The sequence below is a fragment of the Simochromis diagramma genome, unplaced genomic scaffold (genome assembly GCF_900408965.1).
Source record: "Simochromis diagramma unplaced genomic scaffold, fSimDia1.1 OVJJ01000602.1, whole genome shotgun sequence".
Classification (NCBI taxonomy): domain Eukaryota; kingdom Metazoa; phylum Chordata; class Actinopteri; order Cichliformes; family Cichlidae; genus Simochromis; species Simochromis diagramma.
The window spans coordinates 3,075,596-3,100,239 of NW_024387040.1; the positions used below are offsets into that span (position 1 = coordinate 3,075,596).

The 24,644-nt window shown below is 41.2% G+C and overlaps 1 protein-coding gene across 5 annotated transcripts in view; it reads right to left on the reverse strand.

Moving 5' to 3' along the window:
* Positions 1–24,644, reverse strand: part of sema5a (sema domain, seven thrombospondin repeats (type 1 and type 1-like), transmembrane domain (TM) and short cytoplasmic domain, (semaphorin) 5A) — a 147,670-nt gene that overhangs the window by 20,568 nt on the left and 102,458 nt on the right. For all 5 annotated transcript variants that reach the window (XR_005697547.1, XM_040043678.1, XM_040043680.1 and 2 more), the window contains 2 exons: positions 23,011–23,158; positions 9,869–10,094 (listed from right to left, as the gene is read on the reverse strand). Coding sequence is in view for 4 of the 5 variants with exons in the window: in XM_040043678.1 (XP_039899612.1) it covers positions 9,869–10,094; positions 23,011–23,158 (374 nt within the window). In the remaining variant the exon portion in view is untranslated. The remainder of the gene's footprint in view (positions 1–9,868; positions 10,095–23,010; positions 23,159–24,644) is intronic.

Here is a 24,644-nt window from a genome sequence, read left to right on the forward strand (position 1 = left end):
TTAAATCCTTCTTTAATCAGAGAAGAGGATCTTGCTTCACATGGTTTGAGAGCTGCCTTTTGGTAAACCCCCAGCAGGTTTTCACATGCCTTTTAGTGTGGAATGGCTTCTGTCTGCCGACTCTACCATGAAGGCCTGATTGGAGTAGTGCTATAAGGTTCTTGCACGTCAACAAAGGAACTCCGCCCATTAAGTCTGACGTCAATAGCCATTTCTGGGACTAAACTCTTCTTCAATTCCCAAACTCATACAAACACTGTGGTATCAAAAATGACCCAAATTCTTCTATCTTTAATAAAATAAAATGATCAGTGTGGCTGCTCTCTCAGTCAACAGAACACCTATGATGATTCATCCACAACACGAGGTTAGACATTAATGTGCTGCTGTGTGGTTTTGATTACTCGCTATTAAAAATTCCTGATGCTCAGCTTTGTGTACCGATTCAAATCTCAGTTAGCCTCAGAGGGATTCTTTTCAGAAGCATTCAAATATTTGCTGTTTGGCAAACCACGAGTCCATGACCTATAGTTACACCGTAAGATTTTTAAAAACTGAGTTTAAAGATGCGATGCACATAAACGCTGCTAATAAGAAAGCAAGAGAAGCTGACAGTAATCACAGATTATTTGTAGGCGCTTGTTTATAACAAATAAAACAAGATACAAGTGTTCTTGAGCAATTTGTGTGCTACAGAAATGTGCCTTGAAACAATATTGCCTCATAGGTCTATTTTTTTAACCTCCTGGCTTGAGTTTCAGTTTCTATACACTAACAACTGTGCACCAGTGCACTCTAATCAAGTCAAGAAAGACCAAAATGGATCTATAACATTTCATTGCTATATTCACAGAGCTCCTCTGAGCCTGAACCCTGAACCTTCTTGCAACAGGTAACAGGTCTAATCGCTGCTCGATGCTGTTCGTGTGAAGTCTGTGTTTTCTGTATGCTTGCGTGGGTTTTCACCAGGTACTCCATCTTCCTCCCACAGTCCACAGAAATGACAGGTATATTGGCAAATCTAAATTTGTCATAGACATGAATGTGACTGTGAATGGTTGCCTGTATTTCTGTGCTACCCCTGCAACAGACTGGCGACCTATCCAGGGTGTACTCCACCTATGACAACTGGGACACACTCCTACGCCCCTCCAGGATCCTAAACTGGATAAATGGAAGATGGATGGATGGAATTAGATATGAAGCTTATGTGCAAGTTAAGTAAAGAAGATCTGTAGTCACTCATCTGCCTGCATCCTGGATTCTTTGTTGCTAGTCTCTTCATTACATTACTACCACTTTCCCACGCTGCCAATCTCAGTACTGACGTCTTTACTCTAGTCCAATCATCTTCTTGCCTGCCTTCTTTGAGCCAATCAGCTTCCACTCTGCGTGGTTTAAATCTGCGCTCTCTGTCATTTTCCTTCCACCTTACCCAGAAACTCAGAGCTCAATCCAAACCTCCACCTTCATCTTCACCACCACCAATGTCCAGGGTCCTGTCCTAAATCCTATTTAGGGATTCCACTCTGACATGATAGGTCATTAGAGACTAATCACCAAATACATTTATTTCTCTATCTCAATGAATAATATTCAATTCTTCCAAATGATCTCGCCTCGCTGAAACAACAGCTGTTTTGTAGATTATTGTTGGTTCTCAGGATGTCGCACTCTTTCTCCATCTCTCATCCTTTGTGAAGACCTTCACGTCCTTACTTTTATTCAGCAAAATAAGGAATGCATTCAATCTTTTTTACTATTTTGTAGCAGTTTCCCATAGAAACAGGCCTCTCAGGTACCAGATGTATGTGTTGTATAACTTTGTCTCTAACTAAACTGTGCGCTCTGTTGTTGACTCAACTACTTTTACTTTTTTTGCTTGACAGAGTAACAGCCACATGAAAAGGGAGCATTGAGTGTAGGAAGAGAGCAAGAGAAATACCAAAAAGACAATAAGGACACTGGGTTGGTTGTCATCCGTCAGAGTCGTCCCTCAGCGCTGTCTTGTGTCTACTCAGTGCCTGCTCACGACATCCGTGCACAAGAACTAATCTCTCGTCCATGAGAGGGCCCTGGCCTTGATACCAGATCAGCTGAAGTGAAACACATCAGGCTGCTGACAAGCCACCGTTTCTCCCTAGGATAAAATGAAGCCATCACTCACCAGCACAAGCTAGCAAAATTACAAACTCACAACCTTCTTTCATCTTTACAGCGCTTTCTTTTGCCTCTGCCTCTGGCTTTGTGTGATGCAAATGATAAAACATTTAAAGCAGCAGTGGTATAATCAAGCTTAAAAGCTTTTTTTTTTAGCTTGATTATACGACTGCTTCACATAAAACCAGCCTGACTAACTTTTAACTAATTCACCACATGTACAGATTGAATCGCACAAGAATATCTGTTTTATCGACATATGGCTTTGCAGAAACCGTCATTTAAAATTAAAAGTGCAGTGGGCTGGCCTGTGGCAGCAGAGACAGCGAGTAATAGCTACAAAGTCTTTTACATTAAGCTGACTAATGATAGAAAGCGAGCTGGTTTCAATCCTTGCCACAGTGGGAGGGTTATTTCCAGTTTTATGTTGAATACAGGTGGCTGCTTGATTGGTGGATAATTGACGGAACAAAAAAACACCGCCCCCGAACACAGAGAGTGCAGTCACAGTCCTGAATGGCAAGCAGCCTGATATCTGGCAAGACTTAAAGGGTTGTGTTGTGGTTTCAGTCTGTTCAAAAATCTGAGAAAAAAGCAACACAGTAAGGAATTACAGAAGAAAGAATGCAAGCAAGCTTTATTAATTCCACATAGGTTGTGTCGTGCTGGGTTTTGTCTACCCCTATTTGTGGAGCATACATGAAACCAAAGAGGGCATGCCTTCTCATACATTTGAGCAATGTTAGCAGCTCTGTCTGGATTTTTATTGGTTGTGGGAAAGAAACCCCAACCAAACTTAAACATGCTCCGCCACTCTGTGTTCCTCCGCCACTGCCTTGTTTGAGTTTTGGACGAAATGGATTCTGGGATATTGCATTTCGTCATTTCGAGCTGATTGGAGACCAAAACAGCCAATCAGATTTTTTGCATCCGAGTCTGTGATTGGCTGGTTTTAGTGCACAAATATAACGGTGTACTGAAAGAGTTGAGCACGCTTGGGCAGAAATGTTGAGAGCGCGAGCAACACATTGCGAGCAAGCGCAAATGCAAAAACTGAGTGAGAGGGGCTGCTTTTGTGTGTGTGTGTGTGTGTGTGTGTGTGTGTGTGTGTGTGTGTGTGTATGTATGGATAATAGCAAACACTGAAATACATTTTTTGCACGCAGCAATGAATTTTGTCCACTCAAATTTAGCTTTTCTTCGCTCAAAATAAATTTCTCCTCAAAATGCAACACTTGCAGCTGCAATTTTGTTTTTACGTGTGCTCAGAATAGTGGCACAAAAATAGCGCCATAAAAATTCTCTAGTTTCAAGATTCACTGTGTTGTTCTTACTGAAAGTTCCTATATCTTACTGAAATGTTGCTCTGTAGCTTATTGTGTCTTATTTTAAGTGCAATGAGATAATTTTGACTAGAAATAAGACAAATATACTTGGTAGCCTTTGAGTTTTTGCAGTGTATACTGGAATGCAATAGCATTGCTTTACTCCTTTGTCCAAAAATGGATCAGCTATTTGCGGATACTGAATTTTAATTATAGAAGTGGCACTGTGGTTGGCAATTTTGCCTCACAGCGTGAAGGTCCTGGGCTCAAATCCTGGCTGGGGCCTTTTTGTGTGGAATTTGCATTATCTCCATATGTCTGTGTGGGTCTTCTCCAGATACTACAGCCTCCTCTCGCAGTCTGAAGACATGCATGTTGGGCTAAATTGACTGTAGGTTTGTGAATGCGAGGCCGTCTGTTGTCTGTCACTCTGTGTTTTAGCCCTGCGACAGTTTGGGGACCTGAGCAGAGAAGAAAACTACTAGACATAGTTTCCACGCATTAAAAAATTTGAAGTTACATTAAAAAGAGAACTGAGGAGGCTTACATTATTACACAGCTGGTGTTTTTTTGCACACACCTCTAACTGGGGCTCCTTTAGGTGCCACTGCAAATCCTCTGCTAGCTTATGGGCGAGTGGGGTAAAGTGTGTGAGCCCTCACTGACCCTCTAACAGCCTGTGGCCCCAAGCAGTTGCCTGATGTGGTTGTTGTTCACAAGCTGCTGTTATGAAAAAAACAATCCTGGAAGCCATCCTTGATTTGAATTTGCATTGAATTTTCTTCCTTTGCCAATTTCCCACCTCTCCCCCAAGCAGTTTTGGCACAGTGCTTAACAAACAGACACACAAGCAGACAAAACAGCATTTCAGGAAGCAAAATTCATGTCTGCAAAAAAGGACCAAATGATTCGGAAAATTAAGAATTCCTGCGTTGTCATTTGTGAGGTATGAAGTTATTATTTTTTAAGTGCATACATGCCATTTGGGGATGGAAAACAAGACATGCACTGTAGCAGTATCTAAAGGTTTTGGGGGCATATCGGTGACACCATCAACTGTGCAAGGCTTCTACAGTGTGCTTCCATCCATAGAGAAGCAGATGAAAAGCAGGGGTGTAGGTATGTGTATTCACTAAACATTAGGATATACTGTATGAACAGGAGAGGAAATCTATAGATTTTATGTTTTGCTCTTGAAAAATTAAAAAGAACTTCATGTTCAACACTTAAATTTATCCAACTGATCAAATGTTTGGCTTTTCATTCAGCCATGTAAGATGTGAAAAAGAAGGAAAATGGCTACAAGAGCTACGAGACTAATAAATGGGTGTACATGACAAGAGAGGTCTTTAAATCACCACAGATCTTAAGTAATTAACTCATCGCTATCATTAAGCTACGATCACTGATATGAAACAAGTCAGTATGTTACATAAAAGCTCATTGTAAATGCTTGGTTAAATCATATATAGTCATAATTTGTCTCTCGTAATAAAGACAGATAGCGATCACGAGGCAACAGTGAAACAAAGACAGAAGGAAGCTGCTAGGTTGGCTCCAGCAGCAGTTTTATTCCCCCTGTATTGACAGGGGATTAATTTCTTCTTATCTGTATGTCCGTGATAACACTTCCAGGTGTGTGCCAATAACATCTGCCATGTGTCTGAATATAATCCAAATCAGGTATATCTGATGGCTGTGATGCACGGGTGTACAAACACAGTGCCCAGGAGGAGGGCGGCGGAGAAGATCTTAAACAACATGGAAAAGTGGGCTTTTTATTAAATTGCAGGGAAGTGACATTAGTGTGACAGCAAGGCGGCAAGTGAGAGAAAATGTTCATGCACTGACTTCAAAAGAGAATATCCAAACAAGAACATACCTAGCAGTACGAAAAGGTTAGTTCACTTAAAAATATGTGTAAAGAGAATGTTTATATATAGTGTGTGAAAAAGTGGATACATACATTTTTTAAAAAGGATTTATATTCAGTTTTAAGCTGTTAAGTCAGTAACAGCAACATGTTAATTCTTTAACAGTTTGGAAATCTAATTTGTTGTGGTCATAAGTTAACACGAGCAGGCGTTAACGGTTGATCCTGTTAAAGACTGCAAAATGGTCCTGACCGAACGCTGCCACGCACGTTATCCATCTCATCATCCTTGGAGATTTCACACTTCTGACAGATTTCAGCTTGCTCTTTCTATGAATGGGTCTCAGCACTGTTTGGTGGCATGAGCCCTTTTAATGCAAGTATGTAATCAGCCAATCAAACTGGTTTCTTCAACATGACAGTGAGTTCAGCCTCCGTAGTCACCAGATCTCAATCCCCTAGAGCACCTTTGGGACATGATGGGAGATTGGCATCTTTTTAAATTTTTCCCACAGAGAGTTAAGGCAGAATTCTGAAAGCAAAAGGATGAGCAGCTCCATAGTATAATGGTTAACACATTCACCTAATATATGAAAGATCACTGCTTTGAGACTGGGAGGACACACAAATCCCTGAGAGAGTTGTGTCAGGGAGGGTATCCGGCATAAAAACCCACAAAATCAATCTTTGGATCCATCTGCTGTGGTGACCCCGTTTGAATCAGGGAGCAGCTGAAAGAGGCTTGAAGGCAAAAAGGGGTCCAAAAATGGCTGCCAATATATTTGTGAATTCTTAATTTACAAATAAAACTGCGTTTTCAGACGACACTTGGCTGCAGGAGGTAGTTTCTGATTAAAAGCTGCAAACTAGAAGCTTCTAGCTAACCGCTGTTAGCTTTGACTACATTCAGCTGAGCTACGAGAGGGTTTTCTTTTTTTACCACTTCATAATTCTGATACTATTGACAGCCACAGGGGAAAAAAACAACAAATTTTGTTTTTATAAAAAAATAAGGCCCGTGTATAGAGCAGGTGGTGCAACAATAGAAAAATAGTTGCTGGACGGCACTGTGTAGCGTTTGTCTAGGGTGTTGATCATTTTCCTAAATCCCTCGTTTTGCACAGTGTTGATGGGAGCCATATCTTTGGTCAGGTGATAAGTGATAGCCTCCGTAATTTCTTTGTGCCTGCGGGAGTTCGACGTGTATAGGGAAGCGCTGTATAAGGTTCCCGTTATTGATGTTTGGGTGGTTGACCGGGACGGATTTTCTCCAGTCACTTTCTCGTCATCCCTGACGTGCTCTCCGTTGTTTTTTCCCTGCTAATTTTAGCATCACACGGCACAGCTTCTGTATCACGTGGTATAAGGCTCCGCCCTTGTCATTTGTTGAGCAGGAAGGGTGAGCGCTTGTTTTCATGCAGATTACGTCCCTGGATCAAAATGCGGTACAATCGTCGTCGTCTTTTTTTTTTTAAATCGTTGTCATTTGGAAATGAGATTGCACATAAGTATGAATTGAGATCGCGATTTTCTAACGATTAATCGTGCAGCCCTACTCCAAAATGCAGATAAATATAAACAAGAATAAACATGGAAAGTAAACTTACTCCTCTGGAGTGGAGATATCTGACTCAGAGTATGAGAAAAGCTTGTTTAAAAAAACAAAAACAAACTTCTTTTGCAATTGCAGACATTTATCACATGGTCGATTCAATATGATAACAATAATACATTTTTTTATTTTACAAATATTGTTACAAATATTGTGTTCAATTATTCAAAGGAAGTATTATGTCACCCATGGACTAAATTGCATTAATTTCTAGGAGACAAAGTGCAGTTTAAAAGAAGAAAAAACAGTACTCGGATGCACTATCTCACCTTAAGTGTCTCAACATGTCCTCTGCTAAGGATTAACAGCAACATGTTTATTGTGGCCTATGCACTAATTGATTACCGTCTCAAATAACTTTCCCGCCACTCTTCATAGAGCAATCTGTTTACACTGGCTCTCACAGGTAAAGCGCGTGATGTGAGCTGAACTCTAATCGATTGCAAGCTGCCTGATGCAAATAGTAAATCTTTATTGAGTGACACACCATTTCTTTTCGGGGTCCCGCCGTCTCAGAGGGATCTCGTTGTCCTTTGCCCCAGTTCTGAGTATCAATAAACACCAGCACTGTGGTAGTAATTACTTTATGATAGCCTCTTGCTGTCAGAAAAGTTAACTGCTGTCCCCGGGGATCTGGCACCACATGAGAGATGGACAGTAGGAGGAGGAGGGCTTATTGAAAGTGTCTCATACGCACACACAGACACACACACACACACACAATGTGCACATATCCACCCACCAAGAAAAAAAAAGAAAAAGGCAAACGCACATATTACCCGCCTCCACGCAAACCCACAAATACACACACCAGTGCTCTCCAGATGGATGGCAACTTTGATAATGGCCGAAATGAAGAAGTGGATCGCTGGAGTCTGTCCTCTTTTTCGACAGTTATGACTTAAAACTCCTCCGAGAAGTGAATCATACCGAAGACCGGAGATGGACAATCAACACGGGACGGAGCGGACGAGAACACAGGGGCCACGCACACCTCAATAGATCTCCACTTCACTCAGTGCAGCTAATTGAAACAGAAGTTTCAAAGTGCACATTGAAGTATTTTTTTAAACCTTTTTTTTCCCTTTTGCTCAAACACGTGTAACTCAGTTTTTTCAAAAAGGAGGGAAAAAAAGACAGATTTGAGTTAAACTGTTCTGATGTTGAAAGGAAATTTGCTTCACAGAACATTTGCAGAAAGTAAATGAAAAAGAAAGAAAAAATCATTTCACATATTCCACCGATTCCATATTAAATCACCCTGTTATTCACAAGGCTATGCTTTGAGGAGACTAGAAACATTGCCTGCAGTGATGTTAATTACTTATCTAGTTAAAGCGAAGTGTAAAGTGCAACAGCCTCACAACTAATCATGGCTGTTGATAATCTTTGCCACAGTACATATAATGAAGTCTGTCTCTATTAGCACAGATATCCTAACCTCCCCTGCAAAATAATGGTTTAAACGCAACCTGCTTGCTACAAAGTTTCCACTTTAACAAGCTGAGCTAATGGCAGCTTTCCGCAGATATACCATCATGAAAATGATGGTATATCTGTGGAAAAAAACCACCCAAAACAAAAAAACAGCTACATTTTTACAGCTAGTACTACTCAGCTCATATGGTGTATTACCATCTGCCTACTTGGATCCTATAGTCGGCTTGCATCCTGCACAGACTAACACGTTGCCAAAAGTGACTGCTGAAATCACTGCCTTGCTTTTTTTCCCCTCCAATTGTTGTAATTAACACTGAAGCTAATCTGATGTCGGGCTGCCGGTGACAACCCCTAATGAAACGCGTTGTGTCGGTTACTTCCTCCCACTAATCAGAAACAAGACAGACCTATTAAAGCTCGAGCCTTTGTTCTCTAACGTCTCAGATGTGTGGCTGTCACTCCTCTTAAAGCTTTGAGTCTGCAGTCAGGTTTTTCCTCTGTGCTTGTCGGCGCTCATTTAAAACCCTTCAGGAACATTTAAGCGCTGGCTTCAAAGTGTGAGGAGAACAACTTGTACCACTGTTAGCGCCTGGAAGAAAGACGGATATTAATAATCAGAAATAAGGAAGAGGTGGTGAGATCAAAAAGGCTAACCTCAGTGATTATCGCAGCGTGTGGCGTGTGATTGGTGGTAGCAACAGACCACCCAGAGACGCAGATGAACCCAGCGTGATGGGAGGCCGCCGCAGCTTAGCCGGGCGCTAACTCTGAAGCCCTTTAAAAACAGCTTTTCCCCCTCTGAGGCAGAGAGCGGCACCATAAACAAACTTTAACTGCTGCATCTGTATCTGAATCGCTTTGCTGTGGTGCGATGCCATCCTGCATGTCTCCTCTCTAACACGCATACTTCTCTTGGACAACATAAACAACTCGTCAATTAGCAGGCTGCTTGTACAAACATTTACAGCGTTTAATTCGCCAGGGGTGTGGCTGACTGAGACCGTGTGGTGCAGCGACTTAAGCAAATGGGAATAGCTGGAATTACGGATAAAGAGCCGCAGTTTGCTGCTTCTTTGTGAGGCTGTAAATGAACTTGTGTGCATGTGTGTCTGTTTGCGTTTCTGTGCATGTGAGCGTGGCGGATGAAATTAGTCGTAAACTGCTGATCGCTTTGGATTGGAAGTTCATTAGTACATCTGACGCCTTGATGTCTGATAAAGGCGAGGAGGACGGGATGGTAAACACGAGAGTTGACCGAGCTAGGGCTCCTATAACTTTTCCAGGACATCGAGAAAGGAAGAGAAAGAGCAACAGCCAAACAGAAAGAAGGACTGACTTGAAGCGAGGAGGACAATAACCCGCAGCTGCAGAAGGACAGTTGGAGCAGGAAAACAGGAACATCCAGAGGCTGAGAGAGCTGGAAAGAGACCATAAGTCTCTTCCCTCTTATGCACTCACCATCAGTGGAGCAGCCAGTGGATCCGTCGCTGGAACAGTAGCGCATCTCGATCCTCTGTCTGCCCACTTCTAGCAGGCTCGGGTCTGGGATGCGAGCTTTGCAAGTGTAGCGGAAACGCTGCTCATAGTGGCCGCCGTTGTCGGAGATGTTGACAGGCGTCCACGGGGTCCAGGGCGTGGTCTTTTTAAGGTCGGGACATGGCAGAGTGTTGCAAGACTGGTACTCCTGCAGGCACAGAAACACTGCATTTTAACCCACAGTTTTATTTCACGAGAGAGAATCACAAATGACCGAGGCGATAATTAGCACAACAGGCTCCGACAAAAACCTTCTGTTGTGTTTTCCAAACATAATAATGACCCGAACAATGCCTTCTGAAACCTTCAGCAGTCGCTCATGTGAAATTAAACAAACTATAAAGGGGTGAGAAAAAAACCCAACGCCTTTCATCATCGCTCATCCTTGAAAGCCTCTTGATTCTGGTTCTGGCAGGTTTACAGTACGGCATGTTACCAGAACGAGTGCCACTCATTCCCAAAAATACCCTTTACAAACCAACCAGGCCTGGTTTGCTTGGCTCTAATATAGCGTGCCATTATGCCTGCACGCACTGGCTATGGATATGCTCCCATTAGACCACTTGCCGAACATGGAAAGAGGCAAACAAACCAAGCAGAAAAGGTCATTGTTGATCAAATTTAATCTATAACCACAGGGAAAAGATGGAGAGAAGGAGCGCTGAAGCCAAGGACGGCAAGAGGCTGACACAGAAAGAGGCGAAGAATACAGTAATAATGGCAACTCTTCCTCCAATCTGCATTTGACTTTGAAAGCCAGGCGGTAAAAATGAATAACACGCCATTAAAGCCATAACTCATATATATATATATATATATATATATATATATATATATATATATATATATATATATATATCCATCCAGCACTCTCCTCAGCCAACTTGGACAGCTGGCTGGAAAAGAAATACTCTTATTCTGTGGTGCTATATTTGGTGATAAGATTCAATATGATAATAGATGGGTAATAGGAAGTCCGGCCCCGTTTTGTTCCCAGCTAAAGAGTAAGAAGGCGGAGGGAGAGATACGTCTGAGGAAAATGACACCGTAGAAGAGAAGGTGAGATGGCTGCCATTTTCCTCGCTGCTTGTTTATTTATGCTGAATAGGACTTGACTGACTGCCAGACCTTGACAAAATAAGATAAGAGTTCCTTTCTGCACATCCGTCAGCCTGTCACATAGGATACGCTGACAGGTCAGCTGAGGAGAAGAGCTCTATACATTATACAGTATGCAGGCATATTTTTCACCATCTCACTTCCTTTTTTATCCGCTGTCATGGTCTTACTTTGCATCCATCCATCTATCTTTATATTCCCCCAACTCCACCCCCCTGCGTTCTTCTCACACAGCTTATAACTCGCTTTGTGACACATCTGTCCCCCTCTCTCTCTCTCTCTCTCTGTTTCTTATTTTTTTCCTTCTGTATCTGTTTCATCTCCTTCTCCTCTCCCTATGCACCACTGTTTCTATCTCCTGCTTCCTCTCGCTCCCTCTGCCTCCCTTCCCCAGGGTACCAAGGTTAAAAACACAGCGAGGATTTAGATTCTGTTAGGGCCCGGTGATGAATGAGGGTGTCACCTCCACCGCACTTCCCGCCTCTCTCCATCCAGTGCAGTAATCATCTTCAGACATTAATATTTAACATTGTCACGCATCACAGACCAGCCCACAATCTGTGATTATCAGCCAATAACAAAAGGGAAGGGAGAAAAAAAGTCCACGTCAGCTTCTCGCCATCGCCTACAGCGACACAAATGCAACACATGGCATGAATGGGGGGTTGGGGGGGGACGGAGGAAAGGCAAACAGTCTGTGGGTGTTTGTTGTGAGAGTGGTTGATGGTGGCCAAACACAGTAAATATTTAATGAGGCTTGTCTGGTAAGCGTTTCTCCCTATACTCTGGGGATTAGTATCAGTGCAGTGGGCTAAGGAGATAATTACTGGGTTTAAAGTTAAACCTCATTCAAGGTCTCTAAAGGAATCTACAACAACTACAGCTGAAGTTTACATATCTTACAGCTAGTGGTTTAGTTTTTGGCTGTTGTTTTGTCTCATTTTCCACCCAGTCCTTCTACCTGACCATTTTCAGACGATTTCTGTTTGTTAAGCTACTTAAAAGTGACCTAACTTTTGGGATGGACCACCGTTGACACAACAGCCAACTTAGCCAAGAACCAATTTTAAATTGTATCTTTTGTTACTAGTAGCCTGCTGCAAAAATACATAATTTGTTGCAAATTGTTTTTTTTTAGCAGAATCTACAAAAAATGGCAAAGACAGCACAGTTTAACAAGCATAACATTGTATTTATGCAACAAATATGTGTTTCTCAGCATTTCAGCAAAGTGTGTCCTTAAAAATTGATGAAAACTGGACAAGTGGAGGAGAAAAGAAGAAGTGACGGACTTAAAAAAGTATCTAGAGCAGATGAACTGTACCCAAAAGTCAAGAAACAGGAAAAACTTCAGCAAAAACCGGACACAGATGTATCTGACTCTTCAGGTAATCCACGTCAAGAAGCCATTCTGATTAGCCATGGACTGGCCTCCATATCTTCAGTGTGGCAGCCAACATCCAACAAATTTGAATGTCCTTCATGAAAATGTGGAGTGCTATTCTTGAAGACTACTTCAAGAAATTACACAATAGCTCATCTAAGACAGTTCATGCTGTGTTGAAGAATAAAGGTGGCCATGCCAAATATTTACTGTCATGCTCACTGGAGCAAAAACGCTGGTTTATAATGTATTTCCATGTATTTTTGCAAATGGTTCAATAAATCACTGCATCTTTCCATTTCTGCAATCTAAATATCTGGGTGTTGAAATGCATAGTGCTCTCTCTCTCTCTCTCATATTATGTATATATATATATATATATATATATATATATAAATATATATATATATATATATACATATACATATATATATTAGGGGTGCAACGATACTTGTATCGATATTGAACCTTTCGATACAGTGCTTTCGGTTCGGTACGCATATGTATCGAACAATACAGAATTTTTAATTTATTTTATCAACTTTCCTTCTGACGATGCTGTCTGTGTTGAGCGCTCAGTAGATCTGCGCTCAACAGTGCAGCCTAGGCGGAGTAGTCCAACGCAGATTCACTGAGCAGGGAGGGCAAGCTAGCGAGACAGAAGTTAAGCTCTCGTTGCAACATGGCAAATTGAACCTCCCCCACCCTCATTCAGATCTGGCGTTTGGAACCATTTTGGTTTTCATGTGACGTATGACCCTGAAGGTAAGCGCTTCATGGACTATAATAAGACAGTATGTTGGATGTGCCATGCAATGCTCAATTACATGGGTGGGAACTGGTGCGTTAGCGCAGTTTGCTCGTTAATGTGTTGGCCGTCCAGCCCCACGCACGGGGCGATCCGCGGTAGCTCGTTAACGGAGATTTGCCGTGTTGTGGCGTTAACGTCATTTCAACGAGATTAACACTGACAGCACTAGTGGGAACACAACAAATATAACTGCACATTTACGGCGACATCATCCTAGTGCAAAGACAAGTGGAAGCAGACAAAAACAACAAGCACGCATGCTACAAACTTTACCCGAGTCATTTAGACAGCCGTTAGCACATGATTCTCCTTATGGGGACCTGATATGTTTAATATGCTGCTGAGAATATAGCCCAGAAGAAGCGGATAGTATAGCTTTTATTTTGGAAAGAGCCATTTCTCTGTAATAAACTCTCTTTTCCAAAGATGAGTGATTTCTCGATCAGATAGATTTATTTTTTTATTACTTTGTTGTAGGGATGGGTATCGAAAACCGGTTCTTGTTGAGAACCGGTTCCCACTGTTTCAATTCCTTGGAATTGTTTTGCATTTTTGCAAACGATTCCCTTATCGATTCCAGTCGCCCCGAATGACGTCACCACGTTGCGGAGCATCATTTACCTGGCAGGAAACACGGCACCTAAGCGGCTCAAACGCTCAAAAGTTTGGTTATACTTTACGAGAACGGATGACAACAGGGCAACTTGCAATTCTTGCAAAGTAGATATTTCATTTAAAGGAGGAAACACTACGAATATGCAAAAGCATTTGCTCACAAAACACACGATGACCTTAAATGAATGTCGTATTTTTAATTCCGCTCTGGACTCGTGAATCTCAACCCAGCAGCAGCGGTAACGTTTGCACGTCCTCTCCCGTTAATGCGGCAGGTAAATAATCAACTAACAGTGCATATTATGTTAGCGCTGCCTTATTACAAAACCTGCCATTGCTGTGCATTTAGGTGACCATGATGAGACAGAGTCTGGCTGGCTCAGATGCTTGCAGTTCTCGCTGCAGTCTACCGGTAGCGTCTCCTTTCAGGCCAGGATAGACGAATGTCACCGAGCAGTGACTAAGTTTGTGGTCAAAGGCTTGCACCCATTTGCCACAGCAGATGCCCCGATTTTCGGTAAGTGAATGTGTTTAATTGTAGGCAGGGACATTACTGGATATTCTTGTGTAATTGCTACAGAATAATTTATGTTATAATTTGTTATTGCTACAGAAGAATATTTATTTTATTATTTCACATTTACAATTTTTTTCCCGGGGACCCTGTGACACCCCATTGAAGAGCTGTAGGCTGGATCTCTTAAGATCTCACTGTTGGGTTTGTAAGGCCATGTTACTCCTAAATTTCTATCTTGTTCAAAGAGAAGATGTAAAACAAAGTTCTAAGCTAATCGACCTTAGTGTTCTCCTTTTTTAAAAAAAGAATCGATAAAGAATCGAATCGTTAAACAGAATCGAAAATGGAATCGGAATCGTGAAAATCTTATCAATACTCATCCCTACTTTGTTGTTTCGGCAACATTAAATTTAAAAACTGTACTTTTGAGTTAAAATATATATTTATAATTTTAATAAATGACAAATTAAAAAGGCATGAACATTTTTTTTGTATCGAAAAAAGATCGAACCGTGACACCAAAGTATCGAACCGAACCGAACCGTGAATTTTGTGTATCGTTGCACCCCTAATATATATATATATATATATATATATATATATATTTATATGTCTATAAGTATACACTGAATGAATTGGCATGACATTATGTCCTAGTATTTATCAATAAGGTGAATCTGTTTGTGGACCCAGATTATTTAAATGACAGGTTCTTAATAAAACCCCACAAATGTATCTGTATTAGCTCCAGAGATAAAGATGAGAGGTCACAAATTGATTGTCTCTTTAGGCTTCTAAACCATGCTAATTAAAACACACAGTTGTATGGGATTTGTAGCGGAATAGAGGTAATAACATTTTTAATTCAGTACATAAATCAATTAATTATTCATTTAGATATAGTGGCTTATTTATTTAGGAGTACATCTAATGGCTCTACTACAGAGGAAAAACAAAACAAAAGGGTTTAGTTTGACTTTTTTAGGCTCAAGAGATTTCAAGCTAGCTCAGTGTGTCATTTATTTACATGTGGCATTGCCGGCATGTGTTAGAGACTATTGGTCTGAAGAAAATCTGCACGCTAAGTCAGTTTTATTTATACAGGTGATAATGACAAATCACACATTTGTCTAAAGGGGATTTTACAATCTGTTCAGCTCACTGTCTATCCTAGGCTAAACTGAACAATCAACACACAGCAACAAGCATTTTTTCAATGATAGACTGTACATACATGTCTGTGGACTTCTTCTCGAGATAGCCACACACTAATGCACAATTATTTTCAGTTTTACCCTGAACGTGACCATAACTTACAAAGTTACCATCATGTTGTATTAAATGTGACATGAAGTCAAAATATTCCCAGGGTTAAAAAATAAAGACAATATATTTTATAGGCTTGTAAATAAAGTAGAGTCTCCCTCTGCTGGCTGTTGGACAGAATGCAGGTTTTAAGGTGCTTCCACTGGCTTCACATTTATGTCCATCTTTTATATACAGCCTCTGCTACCCACACGGATACATTCACGTAGACATGCTGTATGGAAACATTTGTGGGAAGAGTCATTTTTGTTTTACTTGTACCGAAGTATATTATGGGATTGCAATGCAATGCCATGAAGATAATCTTGCTGCTCCCCAGTATTAGCCCTGTGTTACCTGGGGGTCTATAATGTGAAATAAGTCAAAACACCCTTGCTGTTGATGGTGTCTACTCTTAAAGTGGAGGGATAATGGACAGTTTATTGTATTTTACTGCAATAAAAAGGAGCCTTGTTACAGTGGCTATGCATGGGACACAATGGCATGATAATAAACACAAAAACAGTCTCTCCTGCTTTTAGAGTAGAAATTTTTACAACATGTTTTGAATAATGCATTAAAAATGGACCTAAGGAGGTGGAAATAAACATCAATCCAAACCTATAACCATAACACACATACACCCACAAACCGATAAAATGACTCATTTTAATGACTTTGACTGTCTCCGAGCAGTGAATAGGCCATTTTGGGCATAAAATACATCTTGACCATTGTAAACATGTCCGTCTGAATTAAAAAAAAGAGCCCTATTTCTTTTATAATTTTTTTTTTTATTAAACTTTCATTTTAACTATGCTATTTAAATGTTTTATCTCATTCTTTCCAGCTGGTTTGGTAAAGTAGTAAAACAAAGTAATACAACTACAGTAAAACAAGTAAAAGAACAACAAAAAACAGTAAAAAGGATTTTCTGCACTCTTCACTCAGCCACACTCACGTCTCAATTTCACAGAAATTACCCTAAAAGGGAAAAACATAGACCAAAGCAGTCGGATGTGACGAGTGGCATGTGGAACACAAGATTGAATTCAATTAGTCTGCTGATTTTGACTCATAGCCGTGCCCACCGCCCCCCTGGCGAGAGCAGCAATGTGCATTATGGGCAAATGGAGAGCTGCGATTTTATGCTGCTTAACACCTTTAACAGGCAGCTGCTTGGAGACGGGCACCTCTGTAATGGGTTTCTGGCTGGAGCTCAGGAGGGCTGGGTGGAAGGATGCTTGATAGCATCATAACGGTCTGGTTGGTCAGCAATGGAAGCAGTGGTCGGGCTGTTTGTGTGTATGTGTCTATGCAAGGCTGTCAGCTTGACTATTGAGTCAAAGTTCTTACTTTGGCACCTTTCACTGACTTGTCTGTTACTGTGCCTGAAGCGCGTGCATGTTTATACATTTATCCATGGCTGACTTATGGATTCAGGCTTCAGCTCCTATCTCATTCTGTCTCCATCCACAGACCTTTCTGCCTATTTTTTAGGTGTTACAGACTAACGGGATACAAGTTGAGGATGGAGGAAGGGAGAAAGGAAGAAAGAGAGCCAGTGTGAGTGTCAGCATACTGTTTGAGTCCTGTGGAAACATAATCCCTCAGCCTCTTTCCTTACTGGAAAATGTATGAATGTAAAGTGTAAGGCCGAAATACCCTGTATATCTTAACTTATGTGTGTGTGGAAGAAACAAAATGTGTGTGTAGGTACAAAAGGGCCTCTGTCACGGTCAGCTGTGGGAGGTGAATAATAAGGAGTCGTGCTTCTCCAGCCTCCTACCATCATTACACTCATTAAACTTCTTATTGGACTGGGAGAGCAGTGAGTGCGTGAGCCAGAGAGGAAAACTTCTGTGAATATAAGGATGGCTGCACTTACATACTGCTGCAGAACCCAGACGTTTAAGTGTACGCTCCAGATGTGAGAGTGACTAATCCTCTCCGGTGCCTACGTCTTTATCTATTGTGGTCGAGTCTGCAGAGACGGAGGCCTAATGTTCCTCAAGTCTCGGTGACACATCAGTTCAATTAGCGGCACCGACCAAAACACACTTTGTCAAACACAGACTCCTCTCTCTTTCTCTCTCTCTGCCTACCAGTCTGACTCCATAATGAAGCTCGCTCTCGGCCAGGAGCAGGCTACACACCAGTGCGCACACAATAACTAAAACGGAGCAGTACAAAAACACACACGCGCGCACATGCACACACACAAACACAAGTGCGTTCACCTGCCAGACTGCCTACACAAACACTGTGTGCTTAACTTTCATTTCACAGGCTGGCTGCACAACTGAACTCCTCACAGGTAAATAGAACAGCTCTCAGTTTCATTAAGCAGCTCTGTGCATCGTCAGTTCTGCCTGGCCCACGTTTGACTTATTTAACTCCGCCAGGCATATTCAGCAGAGAAGAATGGTTCCTTTTGATCCTTGGATGTGACAGACATTTGATATACTTTACTGTACAAAGTAGGAAACACCATAGTGAAGGATGTATTCTTGAAGACGGCGCAACTCTGAAGTCTTCTTTCATCTACCCGTAGGAACTAAAAGGAACCGTGGCATTCACAATGAAGTTGTAGCTCTCGGCAAGATCTAGTTTAAAATTCTCTCTTATATGCTGTCTTTTTTCACGACTTTTATTTTAATCGTAGATCATTTCTAACATAGTAACTTCATAGCTTTAATGCGCTAAAACTGAGTGCAAGTATGCAAAACGTGACACTAAATTTCAAATCGTTCAACGCAGAAATGCAGTGTATGGAAAATGCAAAGAGAATACTAACTTGCATTTTAAATGAAACTCAAATTAAATTCAGCTTGAATTTTGGCAGTAATGCATCATTTAATAAAAACGACTGTAGATCTCGCCGTACACGGGTCGGTCTTTTTGTCGGTAAGCTGCTGAGGATGTGATTTGAAAAATGAGAAATTAATGGAGGTTTAGGGGAGTGAAAATTATTTAATCACGCAGGGACCAACTCTCCATTTCCCCCCCCCCAGAAGTTGAAGAAAGATCTATTTGTCAATGCCGCTGAAAAGTTTTACAGATTCTAATCACCTACAACCATTTTTCTTCCTTATATCTCATTGCTTACTTCATGCTTATAAATAACAGTCCTACTTATTCTGCCCTCTGACTTGAGTCAGCAGTTGTATGTGGTAACTGATTGTAACTTGTGTTGAATGTATCCAAACATACTCTCTTGATATGCTTTTACTTTGAAATGTCTCAGGAAGTGTGGGCAGTGTGATCCAAACATGTGACAAACATGCCTTTTTGCACTTGAGCTACAATCAGCTTATTTAGGTTGGTGTACATGGGAGGAGGAAAAAAGGGTGGAGCAGTCTACAACTTGTGACAAGCAAACATGTGGACATTACTTTGATTTTTAGGAAGAACAAGAGTGCGAAGGTAAACTGCAATCTGCATCCAGGACAGAAACACCTACGTTATACTGCTGACACAACGCTGGCTCTGTGTAAGCTACTATGCAATCAATTCCCAGAGTGACTTAAAGCTGAGTGTATGCTGACCCCAGCCCAGCAGCCAGAGCCTGAGTTTTGGCAGGTAACAATGGCAGCGATGAGCAGTCAGGCTTATAGCATTGTAGCATCCATTGCCACCTACGCATGCTTCCGCAGTAGAATTGCTGTGATGATTGCCATGAAGTCTCTTTCAGCTGCTTTTCAGCACTAAAAGAAAAACTGTAAGCGTGTCCTATCCTATTAGGACAGGGATTTGTATCAGTGTAGGACTGAGCCTCAGGATTATACTGCTAACCAGTAAATATGTGGCAATGCATTTAAGTACATATCATGAGCAGTGAAACAAGTAGTGTAACAAACTACTCTCTCCAGGGAGTAATTAAGTAAAGTAATGCGTAATACACAATAATGTGTAAAACACTTTTTTATGGGTAATGACGGCAAGACTAGTTGCAAGATATGAAGGAAAGAGAGAAAACTAAATGATTCAGGCCTGTCTGTGTGCAATAATTCACTTTAATTATTTATATAGCGCCACAGATTCACCAAAGCACTTTATAATGTAAATAGATAATCACTAAGTTCTAGGTTTTTGTTGTTTTACACCCTTATTAATTCATCTAACTTCCCTTTCAATGCACAGTGTTTGTCTTTTGATGCTTATTGTTGGGGCTGCAGTGACGTTCTTTCTGCGCTCCTGTTGTTACAATTACAACTGCAGCACTCTTGCTATGCTAGCTGATGTAAAAGTTAAGTCCTTTCTTTTTTTTTGCTCGCTACAGTTTTACTTGTAAATTTTCACCTGTGTGCACAAACGTTGTCAATACGAAGCACAAGGTATATTTTTCCTGGCCTGTGAAAAGTTTGTCTGGCCATGGAGCACATAGCAGGAATAAATTCAGCATGAAATTTCCCCAGCCCACGTTAATGATCCCACTCTAAACACAGTGAGCGAGCTGCTTCTAAATTTATTTAATTATTTTAGCCTTGTTTCCAGAATTCATAACCTCCGGCAAATAATAGCTTTTCGTCTCAATACTGGGGGAAAGAAATACTTTGCTTCCAATTCATCCAAGGTTGACTGAGCACACTTCCAATTCTGTGGTAAAGTTTTAAGTCACAGGAAAAGATGGGGTTAAGTACTGTATTGCAGCTATAGTGCATCACTACTGTTTTATTTCCTATCTAGCTTAGCTAGCTTCCCTGGGGACTCAACACTGTAGAGTGAATACACTGAATGTGATGGAGCAGCACTGTGTGGACTTCAGACTGATGAAGTTGCAGTTATGTGGCCTTTTTCATCAGCAAAAATGAGGCACTGAACTGTAGTAAGCCTGCAGCTGAAGCTTATGGCTATGACACACGGGGCAACGTAAGGGCAGGTTTGATGGAAATAAAGCACCGAGAGAGGTTGTTCCTTTAATCAAGCATCTGGCAGCATTTTGTTTTCAGGGTAGCGGGGTTGCATAGTGAGCGAGGACTCTTTGATTTAAACTGAAATGTCCTTGACCTGAATCCCTACTAGTTTTAGTTGAGCTATTCTGTTTCTGACTGTGTTGCGAGCACCCTGTGGAGGGGTATACGCAAAGAAATGTTTGCTTCGGGGATCAACAAAAATCACAAAAAAAGTAAGAACTGAACTTTTTTTTCTGCTCAGGGATTCATTTTACCACATGTTGGGAGCGTATTGACAACAGAATATTTATCACCAACTTAGTTCAACTTTGCACACTCGTCAAAAAGTTCCAAAAAAGATTTAAAATCTTTCTTTCTTTTTTCAAAACAAGAAGCAGATGTTAACCCATTGCTGTCAATACCTATCTGACAAACACCTGGAGCTGACCACAGGTGGCTGTGACAATATAAATCCTTACAGGTAAACGCAAAGGCGCAAATGAACATACGCGCACCTTTGTTGATCTAACACCCTTTCCAGGTCTCAGTAGGATTCCCAGACTAAATAAAGTAGCTGTGATGACAGAAGCTGCAACATGTGTGTGTTTGTGCGTGTGGTCTCCTTCTGTTTAATTAAACATGTGTCCGGGGAAAGAAACGCACGCAGATGGCACATAAAAATGAACTCCATCACATTTTGGGGGTTCTTGAAATTACCGTTGCTGTTATTATCCCCATCATATGTGGAAATCTTTAAGGTCTGAATAGAAATGTGTGTGGATATGGGTGCTTTAAATGCATTGGAGCACTTGTTATACATTAACAGCTGTGCCTTTTAGCACCTTATACGGGTTGTAAATAAAAGGCAGCAAATGGTTCTCTGATCTGAGTAAATGTGTGGCTCTAATATAACTTAGAAAAACCGTCCAAATAAGTCTTCCCCGGCAAAGAATTGCCTCTGAAGTCAGTATGTAATTACCTCTCCGGTGCCTGAAACGTCCCTAATTAAGTCCATATCACAATGTTAGAAGACAAGGAGTCAATGAGAAAACAAAACAAAGGAGAAAGGGACAACAAGTGAAAATGCAAGAGCAAGAAGGAAGAGGGAGGAGGAAGACAACTTGTCTAAACAAACAGAAAATTTATAAGAGTCAATGCAAAGTGCCTGTTTGACCTTTCCTGCTTTCCTTTGTGTAGTACGACTGTAACTGCAACGACGCTGTCACCTCCACGGACACACGCAAACCATCTTTAACATCTCCTGTCCTGTTCCCTCATTCCTAATGACAAGTTGCTCTATTCCTAGCGTGTTAATGGCCACCATGCAATGACAGGAATATGACCACAGGAACCGTGTGGCTCTGTAGGTGCACGAAGCAGGAGATGATAAGGTACGACTGCTAAATTGCTAGTTAATGGGAGGTCAGTCTTTTTATTTGGGTGTTCTGCATCGACTAATGTGTCACGGGCAATTATCACATACTATATATGCTCGCGAGGTATCAAGGTCTTGCGTGGGATGTTTCATCGTGTACACTGTATTATTTCGCTTTACAACAGACCATTACACAACCTCTGTAATGTGCCTTTTTTTCCTGCTAAATGCGATTTGGGTCAATGAAAGTATTTTACAGCATTTTACTGAAATTTTCTAAAAGCAAAAAGCACCCAATTATTTAATTTAACCAAGTGAATGTCTGTGTCCAATCTTTTACATGAAAATTCTATGAAAATACACATAATTCTTATTTCATTTCTAAGTCAAAAGAAGTTAAAAAACATTCAGCTTTGGGCCTAAAACATTAAAAAAATCCAAACGTCTACTTAAAATGATAAAGAAAACACGCAAACAAACAGAAATACACTTCAAGAATCCCATGCATCCACAAGGCCCTGACCCATATTCTTTAATCCGTTTTCAACAGGGGGACAAGACGCTACAGCTATCATGTTCGTTCTCTCTTATTTTTACCAGGACTGAGGATGAGCGAGTATGTGCGTGTATGAAAATAGCAGCAGAAATAACACAAGCATCACATCATTCTGTCATCAAGAAGAACACTCGTATTTCAACACTTCCTTGCATCATCTTTGCTTTAGAGACATCTTTGTGGCAGAAAATAAGCCTATTCATATGTGGAATGATTACAGTATGTGTGTGTGTGTGTGTGCGTGTGTGTGTGTGCGTGCGTGCGTGCGTGCATGGTATTAAATAGGTCTTGGTAATAAATCTGATGGCTGCTGCCACTGTATAAATATAGCCGGGGGATTTGGTCGTGTTAGATGTTCCCATTTCATCACCACTGACGCTTCGTCGCATCAAATGGCTTAAGCTGAGCTCCCAAACAATGAACAGCCACAGAGAAAAGACGGGTGTTAGAACGGTGCATATGAGAGGCATTGTTCTGCATGACATACCTGACCACACCCGGGACAGTCGTTGCCGTTCTCACAGGTTCTCCGGCGTGACTGGATGCCGCCGCCACAAGGCACAGTGCAGCGTTCCCACGCCGACCAGGCGGACCAGTAGACGTGTGGCGGGCAGGGCAAATGTTCGTTGCAGTACCTGAGAAGTCACATAAGCACAGATTTAAACTCATAGTAGTCAAGCGCAGCCACATTCAGCTGATGGCTTATCTAATGGTCTCCTATACATCCAACTGGCAAATTTCACACATAGCAGGACGCTCTACTTAAGCTGATTTAGCCTGACCATGGTTGCTATGCATCTGCAAGCCACTCAGCAATCATCCTCAAACTCAGCTTATCATATCATTCTGCTTCTGTATTAAACAATGTCTATCTATAGCACCTGCTCTGCCCCACTAGTCTGCAAATAGATGCAGATGGAAATACCTTTCTTCCTTTAACTGCAGCAGTCCTGACTCAAAGATAAATTCAAGACCCCCAGCAGGAGAGAGAGAGAGTTATTGAGTACTTTTGTGAGTTTATTCTGCTTAAAAGGTGAATGTATCTCTAACCAGTCTCATCCTCTATATTCCAGGTTGCATCACTGACCACTCTGCACTTCATGTCAGTGCAACAAGCTGTAAACAACACTGTCATGTCATGTTTAATATCAAACTCATAAGCAGCTGTCTTTAAGATGGTTATTACCCTCCAATAAGTAACTAAAGTGTCCAATAACACTTCATCTGTAGCTGTTTCAGTCTTCAAAAAACTCCTGAGGCTCTGACAGGAGTTAGGTTAAAAGCTTTCACAGAGGATACCTTATTGAATCATGTATAGGAGTCTCTGGGATTGTCTGTGGAAAATGGAATAGCTTCTTTATCTGACAGACCACTGAAATGATATATGAAGGACACCGAAGACGTCACCGCACTCTTGAAACCTTGCCACTGCGCTACAACTACAAATAGCTCAGACCACAAGACAGGGATGTTTGAAAAGGCGTGTAAACTTCACTTCCAACAAACTTTTGTAAAAACCAACATCCCTCTTTGATGTGGCCTTGGAGTGCAGAGAACACAGCTCGGTGCGAGTCTGAAGGTCTGTAGCGTATGTCTGCGCATAATGTTGTATTAGCCACTGTGGCTTCAAAGTACAGTTAAGAAAATTGAATCTCAAAACATAACTTCCACATGTAGTTTGCATAATTCATTGACACAGCCTATTAAAAAAGCCTCACATGTGCATGCATCATCTGTAATTACATCGTTTTACAAGACAGGATTATGGCGATGTCTAAAATACTTTAATAGCTCAATCCTCATTAGGCATTAACTACAGACGATTGCCAGTCTAATTAGAGCCCTATAATTTATTTTATAACTCTTACACATGCTATAAAATTGCTTTTATTGCTATTTTGTTGTCTTTTTGCAGATGACCGCTTTTTGAAGAAAACCGAGTCTTCTTTAAACCCTTCCTCCAGAGGCTCAGGCGGGATATTTCCATTGTACCATTCTCAAACACTCGGCTATTGTTCACGGCAAATCAAACGCCACATTCTGTACACTCCTTGTTGTTAAAAATCCTTAGAGCAGAGTCTTTCTTTCCACTTCTACTAATCTGCGCGGTTGTACGATACA